Source organism: Canis aureus, chromosome 36 (genome assembly GCF_053574225.1).
Source record: "Canis aureus isolate CA01 chromosome 36, VMU_Caureus_v.1.0, whole genome shotgun sequence".
In the NCBI taxonomy this organism is placed as follows: domain Eukaryota; kingdom Metazoa; phylum Chordata; class Mammalia; order Carnivora; family Canidae; genus Canis; species Canis aureus.
In genome coordinates this window covers 24,497,290-24,512,807 of record NC_135646.1, presented here as the reverse complement: position 1 = coordinate 24,512,807, position 15,518 = coordinate 24,497,290, and the positions used below count along the sequence as shown (strand labels likewise).

At 34.0% G+C, this 15,518-nt stretch overlaps 1 protein-coding gene across 1 annotated transcript in view; it reads right to left on the bottom strand.

Annotated features, from left to right (window-relative positions):
* Nucleotides 1-15,518, bottom strand: part of PGAP1 (post-GPI attachment to proteins inositol deacylase 1) — a 74,724-nt gene that overhangs the window by 29,286 nt on the left and 29,920 nt on the right. Inside the window, exons 8-14 of the mRNA XM_077885534.1 lie at nucleotides 15,234-15,339; nucleotides 14,532-14,587; nucleotides 12,172-12,255; nucleotides 8,278-8,324; nucleotides 7,454-7,505; nucleotides 3,129-3,206; nucleotides 179-254 (exon numbers count right to left, since the gene is read on the bottom strand). Coding sequence (XP_077741660.1) covers nucleotides 179-254; nucleotides 3,129-3,206; nucleotides 7,454-7,505; nucleotides 8,278-8,324; nucleotides 12,172-12,255; nucleotides 14,532-14,587; nucleotides 15,234-15,339 — 499 coding nt within the window. The remainder of the gene's footprint in view (nucleotides 1-178; nucleotides 255-3,128; nucleotides 3,207-7,453; nucleotides 7,506-8,277; nucleotides 8,325-12,171; nucleotides 12,256-14,531; nucleotides 14,588-15,233; nucleotides 15,340-15,518) is intronic.

The window sequence follows — 15,518 nt, the reverse complement described above, 5'->3', positions numbered from 1 at the left end:
AGTAGCTCAGGGGTTGAGCGGCTACCCTTGGTTCCAGTCATGATCCTAGGGTCCTGGGATCAAGTTCCATATCAGGCTCCCCACAGAGAGCCTGCTTATGTCTCTGCCTCTCTCTGTGTATCTCTCATGAATAAATAAATAAAATCTAAAAAAAAAAATCTAAAATCAAAGTACTTACCAAAGGAAAAAAGATGAGTTACAGGAAGCTGAATGGATCTCGTCTCTTTTTTAAAGAATTCACAATCTATAACAAACTAAAATATAAAACATTGACTCATTAGGAAAAATAGAAATATGTTTATGGTAAAATATCTTTGCTTGATGTTTGAGTGGAAAATAAAAGTCTATAAATAAATTTTAGCTTTGCAGAAGCTATTACCTATCATATTCTAACTCTGGCTATACTTAAATGGCAACAATTACTCAAAGAGCCACGCTAAACTAAGAAAATTTGATAAACAAGCTTAACATAGTAAATTACTGGAGGATCACTTTTACAATAGCTAATGAATACCACAGTTTCCTTCCAGTTAGTTTTAGGTGTTTGTAGAATTAGGGACCTTTAAAGGATGGATCAAAGCATTAAGAATTAAGGTTAATTCAAGATTAATTAGAGATTTAGATAAAAATTTCCAAATACTTTCAAAGTCAAAAAGAAATGTGATTCTGTTACACTTACTATTTAAGAATCTCCTATAAATTATGTATCTGCAATACTCTAACTAGACTACAAGACTAGGAGATGGACATATTGCCATTCATCTACAGATGGCTGAAGTTATTTGTATAAAATTATTTCAAACTAGTGATTCGAATAAAGGTTTACTATCTAGAAAGCAAGAAAAAGAAATGCTACCCGTACCTAAGAATTCAAGGGTCTATCTAAATCTCTAATTGGCCTTAATTATTTTGTTTTCTGTCATAAAAAAACCACAAATAATTCCATATTTACATTTTGAAAAGTATATTGTCAGTTGACTGCAAAAAATTTTCAAACTGTATACTTTAATGTATGTATCCTGATGATGGGTTAAAACAGATATGTAGAAATTATAAAAGGTCTAAATTAACATCCTTGTGAGTCTGGGTATGCAACAATAGAGTCAGCAAGTGTTACTTTCCAAAGACCATTAAGACACATTAAGTATTCATTAGGCACTAAGGCTGGCTATTTGTGAAAGGCTCATTAATTTCTTGGAAAAACCAGACAGAGCCTTTCCAAGGTTGGGAAAGATGTTTAAATTCATTCAAAACCAACTTACCGGACAGAAAAAAAAACCCTAAAGAGAGGTTTTTATTTTTATTATAAATTTTTTTTTAAAATTTATTTATTTATGATAGAGAGAGAGAGAGAGGCAGAGACATAGGCAGAGGGAGAAGCAGGCTCCATGCACCGGGAGCCTAACGTGGGATTCGATCCCGGGTCTCCAGGATGGCCCTGGGCCAAAGGCAGGCGCTAAACCACTGTGCCACCCAGGGATCCCTAAAGAGAGGTTTTTAGAATTGCAGATTTTGAATTACCTCTTACCTGAGCTAAACAAAACAAAACAATGAATTCATTATAAGGTACTTGTGAGACTCAGTCTTTGAGTTACCTCCCAACTACATTCCCTTTTCCCTTTATCTTTAAATTTTTCCTAATGGTTCTGGCCTCAAATCTCAACAACTTCTCATTAAAGAAGTATTTTTTGAGGATTTACATGGCAGGAAGTTGCTAAAGGTTAAGGATGCAAAGTAGAATAAAATCTATTTGGTCTTACTCCCAAAGAATTCACAATATGATGACAGTAATAGAGAGATAAATAAATTGTAATTCAGCATAATTCCTCAAAGAAGTTATAAATAAGGTGTCATGGAAGTAAGAGGTTACCGGGACAAGTCATGAAAAGACTAACAGGAACATTGAGGTTAGATACTGAAGGATAAGTTCGTTGGGTGAAACGTGGAAAGGGAAATAAAGGGTCTTTTACTTCCATCTTCTTCATCTTCTTGCTCAGCCCCGCCACCGGCCCCCCCCTCCCGCCACCAGTTTCTCTCAAAAATCACCATCCTTTTATTTCTACTCTTACTTCCCTAGTTCAAACCCTCATAATCCCTTAGGTAGCAGCTCATCTCTCTGATTCTAATCCATGCACATCATAAATAGATTCATCTTCCAAAATGGCTCTGATCTCATTTCTGTTACTGTGAAAATCCTTCAGCTGCCTACTAACTCCTGAATTCTATAAAGTTCTCTGCATCTTCCAACTGAGGTCCTCCATAGTACCATGAACTGCTTTCCCAGACTTTTCTTCTACTACTATTCTCATCATGGTGGCCATCTTTTTAAAATTACTATTCACTGTTTTCCAAACACTTTCATACTTCCATGCTTAGATTTCATAATTTCTTTGTCCCAGCAGTGCTGTTCATGGTAACTTTCTGCAATGATGTTACTATTGAGCATCTGGAATGTGGCTAGTACAACTAAGGAACTGAATTTTTAATTTTATTAGTTTTAATTACTTGTAATTTAAATAGCCACATGTGCTAGTAGCTCCCATATTGGACAGCTCAGGTCTACAATGCTCATCCTACCCATAAAAACATAACTACACTTTTTTTTTTTCATAACTATACTTTAGGGCAAATTTAAATATCATCTCATAATAAAGCCTTTCCTCATTCTATCATTCAGAGATATTTTCCCTTTTTATACTTTTCATTTATTTGCTATATTCTGATTTGTATTATATTTTTGGGTACCTCTTTTATTCTCACTCTTCCATTTCCAAATGTTTCTCTCTCCCTACCCAACAATACGTAGCTTTTTGAGATTAGGATTCATGTCTTATTTGTGTGCCTCCTATAATTCCACAGAGTCTTGCACATAAAAGGGTACTTAATAATGAATAGATTTTGAAAGACTAATTTATAAAGTTAGTTCCCACTTTAAACACAGAGACTTGGGTTTATTCTGCTTAGTTCAAGTTATAGTAGACGATCCTAATGATTTAACAGTCTTAGGTGGATCATCAAACAGGCCATTGTTTCAGATAAGCACTATGCTGAAGAATTCATCAGAAAATAACTTATTTAGCCAGAGTATCCACAAAACATTCCGATAACAACTTTAATCCATTTGTTACCTTACTTCCATGAACAGATGGCACATAAACAACAAGATGAGACAAAGATGGATAATCTTGAAGTCTTAACGTCAGAGACTAAAAAAAAAAATAAATAAAAAAAACATCAAAAGCTGATTCTATTTCTGAGGGTATATAGAACTTAAAGCATGTTAAAAGATATATTACAAACACTTATTTCTTGCTTAATTGGTTATAAAGAAACTGATTTCAAACTTTACATTTAGTACCTTTTAAAATGCCTATGTTTGGGGGATCCCTGGGTGGCTCAGCGGTTTAGCACCTGCCTTTGGCCCAGGGCGTGATCCTGGAGACCCAGGATCGAGTCCCACATCGGGCTCCCTGCATGGAGCCTGCTTCTCCCTCTGCCTGTGCCTCTGCCTTTCTCTCTCTGTATCTCTCATGAGTAAATAAATAAAATATTAAAATAAAATAAAATAAAATAAAATAAAATAAAATGCCTATGTTTACATTTTCAGGTCAATTATCTTCTGAGGTCAATCCCTAATAGTTTTGTAAATATGGACTGTCAAAAATATTCCTTGAACTGTATCCCTTCAGGTAAAACAAATGACACTTAATAGTAAATATAATTATTTCCATATCTGGTATCTTTTATAATTTGTCGATTTGTTCTTTATAACATTACAATATGATTTCTACACTTATTTTGGTAGCATATGACAAAGAGCATTCAAATAGTTGATGAATGAATGAATGCTACAAAACAGAGTTGCAACTTAATCTCAAATGATTCTAATCTAGCCCAAGCAGTAGAGTTGTTGTCTAATGATGTATATGAATATCATCCCCCAGAATTTATTCAGTAAATGACACGAAGACATAATAAGACCTCATCAGATGAACATCTATTTTCAAAATTAAGACCAGATCCTATAGTCTATACTTTGAGGGATGAATAGATAAGAGATTGGTCTATTTAATGAAAAGCCAGAGCACCAAATACGGTTTTTATTTATTTTTAATTTTTTTAAATTTTTATTTATTTATGATAGTCAGAGAGAGAGAGAGAGAGAGAGAGGCAGAGACATAGGCAGAGGGAGAAGCAGGCTCCATGCACCAGGAGCCCGACGTGGGATTCGATCCCGGGTCTCCAGGATCATGCCCTGGGCCAAAGGCAGGCGCTAAACCGCTGTGCCACCCAGGGATCCCTAAATACGGTTGGTTATTTATTTATTTATTTATTTATTTATTTATTTATTTAATACGGTTTTTAAATCCAGGTTTTATCCTAAAGTAGATATGGGGGCAGCAATAGTTATACATGGTAACAATTTGTAGGCATTTAGAAACTTTTTTCACATTAAGAAACTTCTGCAGTTAACTTTCTCCAGTGTTCTTCAGAAGCACCTATGTGAGCAAATTGAACAGAAGTGCTGAAGCTAAAGAACTGTCAACAAAGGGCACTCTAACAATCTGACTAGATTCACCTGTGAGTACTTTTGACTACTAGGCTTCCCCTCGACTTACTTAGCAACATCTCCGCAACAGACGTATAATGTTCTAATGTAAGTGAGAAAGCCTTAAAAGGGCCTCACAAACCACAGCAACAGGCAACTGAGACCAACCAGATGGTAGACAGTATGAAAGATAAATTAATTTGAAAGCACCATGGTTACTCTGTGTGGCTATCCACTCTACTAGCTTTTGTTACTTATTTTCAAGAATATTTTTTTTCCTCAAGAATTTCTTTGTTAGAAAAAAAAAAAGAATTTCTTTGTTAGGGTTAGAATACTTTAAAAAGGTAACAGTGTCAAAAAATTTCCTTATAAAGTTCCTACATAGTTATAATATCAGTAGGAACTTGACAATTTTATCATATTCATGAAATTGTCAGGTTGACAAGTAAGATTAAGAGGAAGTTTGGAAATTTTTCAGTGTTTTAAGGGTAAAATTCCTTTAATGCTGAGACAACACACACAGGAAATCAAACAGGTTTCAATGTACAGAGCAAAGCTATGGTGCTAACGTATGCCTAAGGCAAAGTAGTGATAATATAGTTTTCTTATACAAGTTAGTTACCTTTAGAAAGGTGATTTTTTTGTTTTCAACAATAAATTCATTTTGGCTTACCAAATTTTAGCCTGCTATGTTTTGTGTGTTTAGAAACTTTTTCATTGTACCCATGACAGGAAAATTCCATACGATTGGTACTTAAAAATTGAATTTATGGTGCTTTGCTGGAGTCTTCTATTAATAGTTCAGTCAGCAGAAATAGTAAGAATGTATGATTCTCATCTGATAGTACTTTTGTTGAGATGATATAAATATGAATGAAAGTCATAAAATCTTTTCACTTGTATCTTTTCTTTCTCTTCAACTTGATGGCAAAAGAACTATGTCCTTTTTATAAATGGCTAACATATATCATTTTTATTTTCATTAAAATGGAGACGTTTATCTATTTTTAACAATCATAATCCTCTTCAGCTGAGAACTCCTAAGATTGTAGAATATTATAATCCTTATTTTCTAAACTTCTCTCTCCCATTTTCTCCCTCTAAATTTCAGGCGGCTTTTAATGCTGCTGGCAACTTGTTCCAGCATGCACTATAAAAAGCTAGCAGCAGCTGGGTGACCTGGTTTTGACTTAGGTCATGATCTCAGGGTCATGAGATTAAGCCTCTTGTCAGGCTCCCTGCTCAGAAGGCGAATCTGCTTGAGACTCTTATTCCCTCTCCCATTGCCCCTCCCCTCATGTGCACTCTCTCTCTCTCTCTCTCTCTTTCTGAAATAAATCTTGGGGGGAGGGGGGAAGTAAGCAGCTGGGATAGCTTGTTCTCCTGCTTTTCTGCCAACTGTGTCTTATATTTAGAAGAAACACCACAGGGGTCTAGAACTAGATGAATACATTGTTGAATATTTGAGATTAAAAATATACATGAGGATTTTATTATTTAAAAAGTAATTTTTTAAAATCAAGCAAATAACATTCTACCCAGATTTTAGTAATTTATTTCTTCTTAACTCTTAAACTACTGTTTGGATAGGATACATAACCCAATTTCAATATTCAAGGAAAGATTTATGAAAAATTATTAAGTATATCCTACTACTTTTGTTTTGCTCCTAAAGGTTAGGATAGGACCAGTGAGAGACATTAAAATGTTCATATGAGTCTAATCACTTTCCTACAATATTTTTTTCTTGAATACAAAGCCATATGAATGAATATGACCAAGGTGATAGAAAAATAACTGCAACCATTCCAAAGTCAAGCAACTTACATCCTTCTGTCATCATTCCTCTCTGTTAGTATAGTACAGATTGACTGTATTCTGAATAAATATACAGATAAATAACTGAGTTGGATTGGGAGATGATTGGGAACAACCCTGATGGCTTCACTTTCAAGTTTATGAGGCTAGTATTTATTATGAAAAACTACTTTTAAAGAAAGACTACTTTTGAAGACTGAAAATTATCACTCCCGGTATAAGACTATAAATTATAGTAAATACAGGGGATCCCTGGGTGGCGCAGCGGTTTGGCGCCTGCCTTTGGCCCAGGGCGCGATCCTGGAGACCCGGGATCGAATCCCACGTCGGGCTCCCGGTGCATGGAGCCTGCTTCTCCCTCTGCCTGTGTCTCTGCCTCTCTGTCTCTCTCTGTGTGACTATCATGAATAAATAAATAAAATCTTTAAAAATATATATATATATATAAATTATAGTAAATACAGCTGAGAAATTAAACAGGTAATTTCATCAAATTTTAGAATTGTTTTATTTTCTTAACAATATTAACTTTTTGTAAGAAGGCTTGCTGACCTATCAGAGTTACTTAAGGAAATCACAAACAATTATTAAATAAATCCCATGTAGTACTAGATAAAGTAGAGTTATCCAAGTGCCTGATCACAAAGTGATGTTGAAGGAGATCTGGAAAATTACTTTATGCCACTTTGAGATGCTCACTTTCCTACTACAGGTCTTCTCCCAAAAACTCAAACTACTACTCAGCTTCTATTTTAAGATAGACCATTCCAAATATACCATCAAGATGAATTTTAAAAATTTATCTAGCTCTTGGTATGATACTGTAATATAGAGCTTTCATTAGAGGATTTATAATACGGAGATTTCATTAGAGGGTTTTCATTAGAGGATTGTTAACTCACAGTTTTTATCCCTGAAAGTTAAACAAAAATTGCATGTTAAAATATATTTCCAGAGAAAATATTTATAAAATATATGTTAGCAAATCTCAATACTTAGATGAATTAATAAAAGACCATATTCTAAAATACCTATAGACTCAAGTATTTTTCACCCAGATATTACCATTCTAAAGCCATAATTTACCTTGATTGTTGGCAGCAGTTCAGCTTTCCATGATAAATCAACTCCTTGCCGGCTTTGAAATGAATATGAAAATACAATTAAAGGACAAATATATTAAAATATTATAAATTATAAATAAGCTTCAGAGGAAAAAGAAACCATCTACAAACTTATCAGAGAAAGTTCTAATGAAGTGAAGTCCAATAAGTCTAATCCAATATACTCTTATCCATACAATCCTTTTGGGTGCAAAAAAATTGTTTTTCCTCACAACCATTTCAATGTTTGTAAATACTGATATGTTAATTTCCTTCATTTTTTATTTTAAAATCAGTATCATAGGGGTGTTTGGGTGGCTCAGTGGGTTAAGCATCTGTTTTTGACTTGGGTCATGATCCCAGGGTCCTGGGATTAAGCCCCACAGTGGGGTCCCTGCTCAGTGGGAAGTCTGCTTCTCCTTCTCCCTGCTTGTGCTCTCTTTTTCTCTGTCAAATAAATAAATAAAATAAAATAAATACTATAATGTAACATAGCAGAATGAGCTTAAACATGTATGTAGCTAAAATAGCTAAAAAGTGTGATTTGGGGTGCCTGGGTGGCTCAGTTAAGTATCCAACTCTTGATTTTGGCTCATGTCATGATCTCAGGGTGGTGGGATCAAGGCCCGAATCAGGCTCCATGCTCAGTTAGGAGTCTGCTTGAGATTCTCTCCCCTTTTCCCTTTGTCCCTACCCAATCCTCCTGGCTCCCTTTTTCTCTAACATAAACACATCTTTAAAAAGTATGACTTATTATTTCTATTGAGAAAAATGAACAATTGAGGTGCTTAGGTTCAAAAGACTTACCACATAGAAGTGCTGTTTATGCAGCCAAAAATCCAACTATTTGTATCCTGTTAATAACATAAAGCACACTAAATATTATAGAAAATAATTACATAAAATAGGCAGCTTTAACATTTTACTGTCATATGACAGGAGTAGTAGGCATGATGGAAACATAAAATAGCAACCTGTTATTCCAAAACATTTCCAAGCTATTCTCAAAGTCATACAGGTCAAGGGCAGTAGAGAAGTCTAATGTAAATATAGATAGATAAGCAAGTAACCCGGAACAGCAGTAAGAGAAAGAGTGACCTCTCTACAGCATATTGCCTAAGCAATTTTAATTTTTGAACAACACTTTTCAGAGTTCAGCAATGTCCATGCTTTAATTAGATAGTTACATAGTAAGTAACTGCATTTTAAGTAAAAATAGAAGAATGAACACCTAGAAGTTGACTTTTTACAGAAAGAAAAAAAATCCAGAGCCAAGTACTCTAAGTATAACTTGTTAGCTATCTTGAGTTCTTATCTGATTATTAGGCAAACCTTCTATGTAACTGAGAATGTGTTTAGATTGAAGGACAACTGCAAGGGCTCAAGATAAAAGCTAGGTATTACTTTATCAGGGTAGCATGGGAATGCTGCATAGATGGTATTGATATTTTAACAATATTATGTATTTATCTTCAGTCATTTAAGAGCAGTATGCCCAAAGATCTTCACTCTAACTTTTAAGGAAGTAGCAAGAGTGATGTTCCAAGAACTGATGATCCAAATAGTAAAATCCTACACCAAGGTCTAAGAGGATAAGAAACACTGCTCAGATAGCTACATAAATTTTTCCCTAATAAAGAGAGGATAGTGAAAATGAAATCAATCCTTTCATCCAACTAATATTTATGAAGTCCATTCTAGGGCTATGGGATTATGCTTAGCCTTCAAGAAAAAAATGATGAATGAGGCAGACATGGTCTCTGCCCTAATGGAGCTTAAATACAATGTAAAGACATTTTCTAAGAATATAGAAAAGAAAGCTGAAAGGAAACAAAAAACAATGTGGAATTTGTCTGCTCTTTATTGCTGGCAAAATACTTGTGTGATTTTTTTTTACGATTTTATTTATTTATTTATTCATTCATGAGACACACATACAGAGGCAGAGACATAGACAGAGGGAGAAGCAGGATCTCCACAGGGAGGCTGATGTGGGACTCGATCTCCAGATCCTGGGATCATGCCCTCAGTTGAAGGCAGATATTGAGTCATCCAGGCATCCCACTTGTGTGACTTCTATATCAGTTACCTGTGTTTCCCAGAATAATATGACATTATAAAGTAAGGTAAAAGAAAATATCTGCCTAGTTTAGACAAGGAAAATCTAGTAAGCTCTCAAGGTCCAACTCACCTTTGTAATGGGTTTTTGGAGCTACTAAGGGAGCCTATCTTCAAAGATAGCCCATGAACATGAAAGTTAATATTTTATACAACTACACTTTGGTGTATAGGAAATTCTGACTTATTCACCAAGTAGAAAAGTATTATTCAAGCCCACCTAAAACATCACGTTGATATAATCTATAAAGTGTCAAAAGAACGATTTCAAGTTATCTAGTAAGCATCCCTAACTCAATTAATTATGAAAATTATACTGAAAATCTTAGAAAAAGTCACTCAAGAACTCTTAACCAATTCCTAAAGTATGCAGAAAAGAAAATGCTTCTTGATCATAAAATTCACAGATCTAAAAATAATCTATCTGTAGTAAAAAACGATACCCTCAGTGGCTACTAAAATTGTTAAATGAAAAACTAATTAGGAACTTTATAAAGGATAGACCATGCTGATACCACTTGAGTCCACAATAAGTCTTTCAGTCACTAAAGTGAGACAACTAGCTATTATATATCTTCTGGTAAGTATCTAGTTCTACTTATAAAACATTCTTGCCACAAAAAAATTAATGGTAATTAAATAAAAAATTAATCAAGATTCTAAATCTAACTATCAGTGTACAGACAACATAAGGAAGAAGTACATGTTAAAAGATAACACAAGAGGTGAGCCTAGGGGGCTCAGCTGGTTAAGCTTCTGCCTTTGGCTCAGCATGATTCTGGGGTCCTGGGATCGAGCCTCTCCTAGGGCTCCCTGCTCAGTGGGGAGTCTACTTCTCTTTCTCCCTCTGCCCCCATCCCATGCTCTCTCGAACATTCTCTTTCTCAAATAAATACAACTTTAAAAAGAAAAAAAGACACCACAAGAATACTTAGCTAAACCCAAAATGTGGGAAATTCTGTAGAATATGTAACCCATTTGCTTAAACAAATAAATGGCATAGGGGGAAAAGAGAGGGCCATTATAAATGAAACTGAGGATCCATGAATCAAATATAATATGTGTACTGTTTAGATTCTGATTCAAATAAATCAACTTAGAATTTAATGGAAAAGAGGACAACTGAACATGGATTGGATATTACATGATATTAAGGAATTAATAATTTTGTTGGACGAAATGATATTATAGTCCCATGCACAATTCTTATGTTAGAAAACATATTGAAGTATTTAAGGATGCAAAGATAAAACACCTACAATTTGCTTTGAGAATGTTTCAGTCAAAAAAAGAGTGAGGAAGGGATAAATAAAAGTGGCAGGGTTGATAACTGTTAAAGCTATGTGATGGTTATGTGAGATTTCATTATCACAATCTCTCTACTTTTAGAAGATTGAAAACTTCTATAATACAAATTGAAAAGATTTTAAAAATTCACCACATGACTTTATACTAATTAATACCCATGGACCTTAATTATAGCAAAGGGATCTTCCAATAAGCCAAATGGAGAATTTGAACTTTGGCAAGGATTTTTCTCAATATAATACTGACATTCTGATTTGGAATTTAGTATTAAGTGAGTTTGGATATTTTAAGCCAGTAGCTTAAGGGTCAGATTCTCTTAAAATAAACTGCCCATCCAGATTTTTGGCTGAGAGATGCTAGTCTCTGTGAGAGATACAAATCTCTGGTCATCTCATTAAAATTAGTATTTATTAGTACCTAGCCCATGATGCTTGCCTATTATTTCTAAAGACTCTACTATATATCAAATGGCTGTATCTACCAACTAAGTGTCAGATTCTAGTTCTAAAGAGTAAAAAATAACCCAACAAAAGGGAGAAGTGGAAACAAATTATGAAAAACACAAATATAAAGAAACCTGGAAAAAAAAAATAAATAAAGAAACCTGGAAAATGCCCCCCCCAAAAAAAATCAGAAAAGAGGGAAAAGAACCCAAATTGGGAACCAATTCCTGAAAATAAGAAATGCTGACAAATTATTAAATTATTACTTAAATATTCCTAATGTAACAAAGGGATGCTAAAGCATCAAACACCTTTTTTGACAATATATGATAGTAGGTATTCATTAAAAAGAAGTATATAAAATCATCACTTGGTAACTCTGAGTCTAACATTGTAACAAAGTTACTATTTTAGAGAATGTTTGGTATAAAAAGCTTTGTAAATTTAAGTATGGAAGCCAACAGAAAAACAGTATTTACTTCATAAAATCCCTACAAAATAGTTCTGTTTAAATATATCTTTTCTTTAAAGTACTACCAGAATTTTAGAATTAAAGGACATTTGAACTGAATTCCTTCATCCTAAATATAGTTTAAGGTAGAAAAACAGGGTGAAAGACCTAAAATAGAGCTAAAAGTATAATTTAATGGTAAATTATCAGCTATGGAAACATTTCAATTAATGCTTTTCAATCAAAACTCTGTTCCAAGTATTTTTCAACTTATTAGAATTAATAATAGTTCTTAGCTGAAGAAGAGATCTTAGATATTGAATCTTACAAACAAAAAAAAGTAGCCTTTTCAATTTATATACAATGTACCAATTATCTTACCAGCATGGTGCTCTGACAATAGACATGAGTGTAGATTTTCCGATGATTTGCAAGAGGAAATGTAAAATATATCTTATCAGATTCCTAAAAAAAAAAAAAAAAAAAAGGAAAAATATAATAAAACTAAGAGAGTAGGTAATTTCATCATTCAAATATCCAGATAAAGCAATGAGTAATTATTCTAACTTTATCACTCTTGGTGTTGTTGAGAACTAATATTCTAGGAGTGGGAAGAAGATACAGATATCAGTCAAGGGTATCAGGTACCCTGCAGTCTTGACTATGTCTTGAAAACGGCAGTATAAATGGAAGGTGTTTTTTTTTTTTTAATTTGGGTTTGGGCCTTTTTTTTTTTAAAGAGAAAGGCAGAGACATAGAGGGAGAAGCAGGCTCCTTATAGAGAGCCTGATGTGGGACTCAATGATCAAACTGGGATCTTGCCCTGAACCAAAGGCAGACGCTTAACAGCTGAGCCACCCAGGTGCTCCTGGTTCTGGCCTTATGATCAAGATAAAATACAATTCTTAGCTCTGACCACTGAAAAGGCCTAGAAAAGCTAACCCACTAGCTACAAATATCTCTAGTGGCCAAATTATGGTTTTTAGACACCATTACCCAAATAATAGGAGGAGCTCCTTAGAGAAAAAGTTGATTCAAGGTCTGGGGCAGGAAATGAACAAAATGAGCTTGAATATCTTCCTATACTAGGTACTGAAAAAACTATCAATAAAATACAAAGAGTGGCTTTACCTAAAAGATTCAGAAACCTAATTTGAATGGCTTCCACTGGTCAAAGACAGAAGAATTTTATATTTTAGATAGAAACAAATATATTTAAAATAGGAATTCATTATAGTACTAGAAGAAACAAACCAAAACCATTTATGATCACTGATGGAGGAGGCTTGTGAACCAACTTGCTATTCTGAAAACCAGTAAATATAAGATCCAAAGATCCAAGCAATTATAATTGTTTCCTTTTCTGATATGTTCCACTTTTAATAAATTTAGTAGATGAGAGATTTCACAATTTAGTGTTCTTGTTAAAAAAAAAAATCAGAGTACCACCATTTTTTTAGCTTTTATTTTTTTAATTTTTTTTTTTATTTATGAGAGAGAGAGAGAGAGAGAGAGAGAGAGAAGCAGAGACACAGGCATAGGGAGAAGCAGGCTCCATGCAGGGAGCCTGATGCAGGACTCTATCCCGGGTCTCCAGGATCAGGCCCTGGGTCGAAGGCGGCGCTAAACCACTGAGCACCTGGGCTGCCCAGGGTACCACCAGTTTGCATCCTCCTAAATGAATTAATGACTCTAGGCACTTTTTATCAATAGCTGCTAATATCACAAAAAAAGAGAGAGTCTAGCCTAAACAAAAACTGAATCTGATTAAGCAACTGAATCTGATCCAAGTATTATGGTATAGGAAAAGAGTAGACAAAGGAATATGCTAAATGGCACTGAAGGAATGTAATCAGCAAAATCAAGACTGTAAAACTCTATAGGACAAGTGATTTGTTTTTCAACAAGTAAGCTACAAAGAAAGAAAAGGGGTGGAGAAAGTATAAGAAATTAAAAGAGGAATAAGAGATATCAACAAATGACAATATGCGGACATTATTTGTAACCTCATTTAAACTGAGAAAAAATTTGAGTTATAATAAAACTGGAAAATTGAACACTAGATATTATTAAGGAATTATCATTAAGTTGTTTTAATATGGGAAAATATAGATAGTTGTCTTTTTAAAAGAGTCTTTAATTTTGATTTATTTTCAAAAAAAATTTTTTTTTAACATAGAGCTCAATGCAGGGCTTAAATTCATGACCCTGAGATCACAACTTAAGTTGAGATCCAGAGTCATACATTCAATAAACTGAGCCCTAAGTCTTTATTTTTTTTTAAAATTATTTATTTGACACACAGAGAGAGCAAGTGTGCACAAGCAGGGGGAGAGGCAGGTTCCCCACTGAGCAGAGAGCCTGACCATCAGGCCCAATCCCAGGACCCTGGGATCAGATCTGAGCCAAAGACAGAAATGTAACTGAACTGAGCCACCCAGGAGCCCCAAGAATCTTTTTCTTTTTTAAAGATTTTATTTCTTTATTCATGAGGGACACAGAGAGAGGCAGAGGCAGAGACACAGGCAGAGGGAAAAGCAGGCTCCATGCAGGGAGTCTGATGTGGGACTCAGTCCTAGGATTCCAGGATCACACCCTGGGCTGAAGGGAGGTGCTCAACCATTGAGCCACCCAGGCGTCCCAAGAATCTTTAACTTTTAAAGATTAATAATAAAATGTAAACAAACAAAAATAATAAAACGTTTTTGAAAAAAATTTTTAACCAGTGAGGGTATACTTACATTGTAAGCCACATAGGTCCATTTGGATACTTTTACTGGAACCCACATAGATGTCCCTAAGGTAAAGGAAATTAATTTGGCTTGTTTTTTAAATATTAAATAAAGAATGCTCACAAAGTACTTCTCGATTACAATAGGATTTGAAAAAGAATTGGTTTCCTGAACAATCACTATTTTAAAACAAAAAATCCAGTAAGATGTTATTTATGCTCATCCCCAATTAGCATTCACATCAAGTAAAGCATTTTAAATTTATTTGGTATCTTTAATAAAGTGTCAATAAAAAGGAAATAAATCATTTTATTTTCCGAGCTGAGTATAACAGGTATTATATTAACAGCAAAGGATATGCTCTTAAACCAAAAGAAGACTAAAAATGACTGATACTAAAAACTTAAGTCAATAAAAATTATAGTATTTTATGTGACTGTCAGGAAATAGACATTTAACTCTTTCTTTAAAATTTTCTACTTGTCATGTTATTTTCAGAACAAAATTTTTATCAGCAACATCTTATAAGCTGTTTTTTCTCCTCTTTCCCTTCCTGAACCAAGAACTTTATAAGAAACCATCATAGAGAAAATAATAAAATATAACAGGATTATAATACCTGAGGTACCACAGTTTCAAAGACTTAGCTAATAACAAACTTACCTGAAAATAAAATTTGATTTAAAATAAAAACATTTTATTACCACCAACCTGTTAAGTCAGAAATTATTGCTGGATTTTCCTCAAAGTGTTTTGCTGGATGTCTTATAAAGTGGTGATTCAAAACTGACAATTTCTTCTTGGGATTCTGAGTTATCTAGAAAGAATAATGATACATTTTGAATCTTTTTATATCTACTGTTCACTGAAACTTTGCATCAAGTAATAATGATAAGAGCCAATAGTTACTTACTCCGGGCCAGGCACTGTTTGAAGTACTTAATATGTTACAAGAGCTCGAGGAGATAATAATCCTCTTATTTGCATTTTTAGGAA